Source organism: Theobroma cacao, chromosome 2, assembly GCF_053813885.1.
Source record: "Theobroma cacao isolate CCN51 chromosome 2, ASM5381388v1, whole genome shotgun sequence".
In the NCBI taxonomy this organism is placed as follows: Eukaryota; Viridiplantae; Streptophyta; class Magnoliopsida; order Malvales; family Malvaceae; genus Theobroma; species Theobroma cacao.
Window position 1 is genome coordinate 34,287,831 of NC_142640.1, and position 1,366 is coordinate 34,289,196.

The 1,366-nt window shown below is 41.1% G+C and overlaps 1 protein-coding gene across 1 annotated transcript; it reads left to right on the forward strand.

The window, feature by feature from the left end:
• The first annotated feature begins 640 nt into the window (after positions 1-640).
• LOC148764189 (uncharacterized) lies at positions 641-1,078 on the forward strand. The gene has a single exon (XM_088803554.1). It carries the CDS (start codon positions 641-643, stop codon positions 1,076-1,078), a length of 438 nt encoding a protein of 145 aa, XP_088659680.1.
• The last annotated feature ends 288 nt before the right edge of the window (positions 1,079-1,366 follow it).

The window sequence follows — 1,366 nt, forward strand, 5'->3', positions numbered from 1 at the left end:
ATTACCAATGCCTGAGTGGAAATGGGAGCATATTGCCATAGACTTTGTAACGGGTTTGCCTCGAACTTGTGGGGGCTACAACTTGATTTGGATCATAGTAGACCAGTTAACGAAGTCAGCTCATTTTATTCCGGTTAAGACTACTTATGGTGCTGCCTAGTACGCTTGAGTTTATGTGGATGAGATAGTACAGTTGCATGGTATCCCCATTTCTATAATTACTGACAGAGGAGCTCAGTTCACGAGTAGATTCTGGGGAAAGTTATAGAAAGCGTTGGGCACTGAGTTGGATTTTAGCACAGCTTTCCACCAGTAAATCGATAACCAGTCTAAACAGACGATACAGACATTGAAAGATATGTTGAGAGCCTATGTACTAGACCTTGGGGTTAGGTGGGATCGATATCTACCCTTAGTGGAGTTTGCCTACAATAACAGTTTCCAAGCTAGCATCCAAATGGCATCATTTGAAGCATTATATGGACGGAGGTGCAAGTCACCCATTGGATGGCTAGAGGTAGGAGAGAGGAAACTCTTGGGGCCTGAGTTGGTGCAGGACGCCACCGAGAAAATACGCATGATCCGTCAAAAGATGTTAACAGCACAAAGTAGATAAAAGTTCTATGCTGATAACAGACGGATGGACTTGGAGTTTCAAGTGGGAGATCATGTATATTTGAAGGTCTCGCCAACAAAAGGGGTAATGAGATTTGGCAAGAAAGGAAAATTAAGTCCTCGATATATAGGACCATTCGAGATCTTAGAAAGGGTTGGAGCAATAGCATATTGTTTGGCATTACCGCTAAACCTCTCGAATATTCACCCCGTATTTCATGTGTCGATGCTTAGGAAGTATAATCCGGATCCATCGCAAGCAATATGGTATGAAAATATCCAGCTGAATGATGATTTGACCTATGAGGAGCAACCGGTAGCTATCTTGGATTGGCAAGTGAAAAAGCTCTGCTCAAAAGATGTGGCCTCAATGAAGGTGTTATGGCAAAACCACACTAGCGATGAGGTAACATGGGAAACCGAGTATATGCGGACAAAGTATCCGCACCTCTTTAATACTTAGAGGTACACTATCTTATACTAGATCTAAATTCAGGGATCGAATTTCTATTAGTTGGGGAGAATGTGAGACCTTGACCCCTATTGACCGTAACTAGTAGTAGAAGCGATAACACGAACTAAGGGTAATTTTATCATTTCTCTTGGTGAGCCCCTAAAAGTAGTTTTCTAATGTTATTAAGGTCCAAGTAGGCCTAAAGAATAGTTTGGGATAAAATATTCCGCATGGGAGAAAATAATAATATTTTTTTCAGAGAAGATTTTACAGGATAAAAAGTGATTCGAAAGTCAA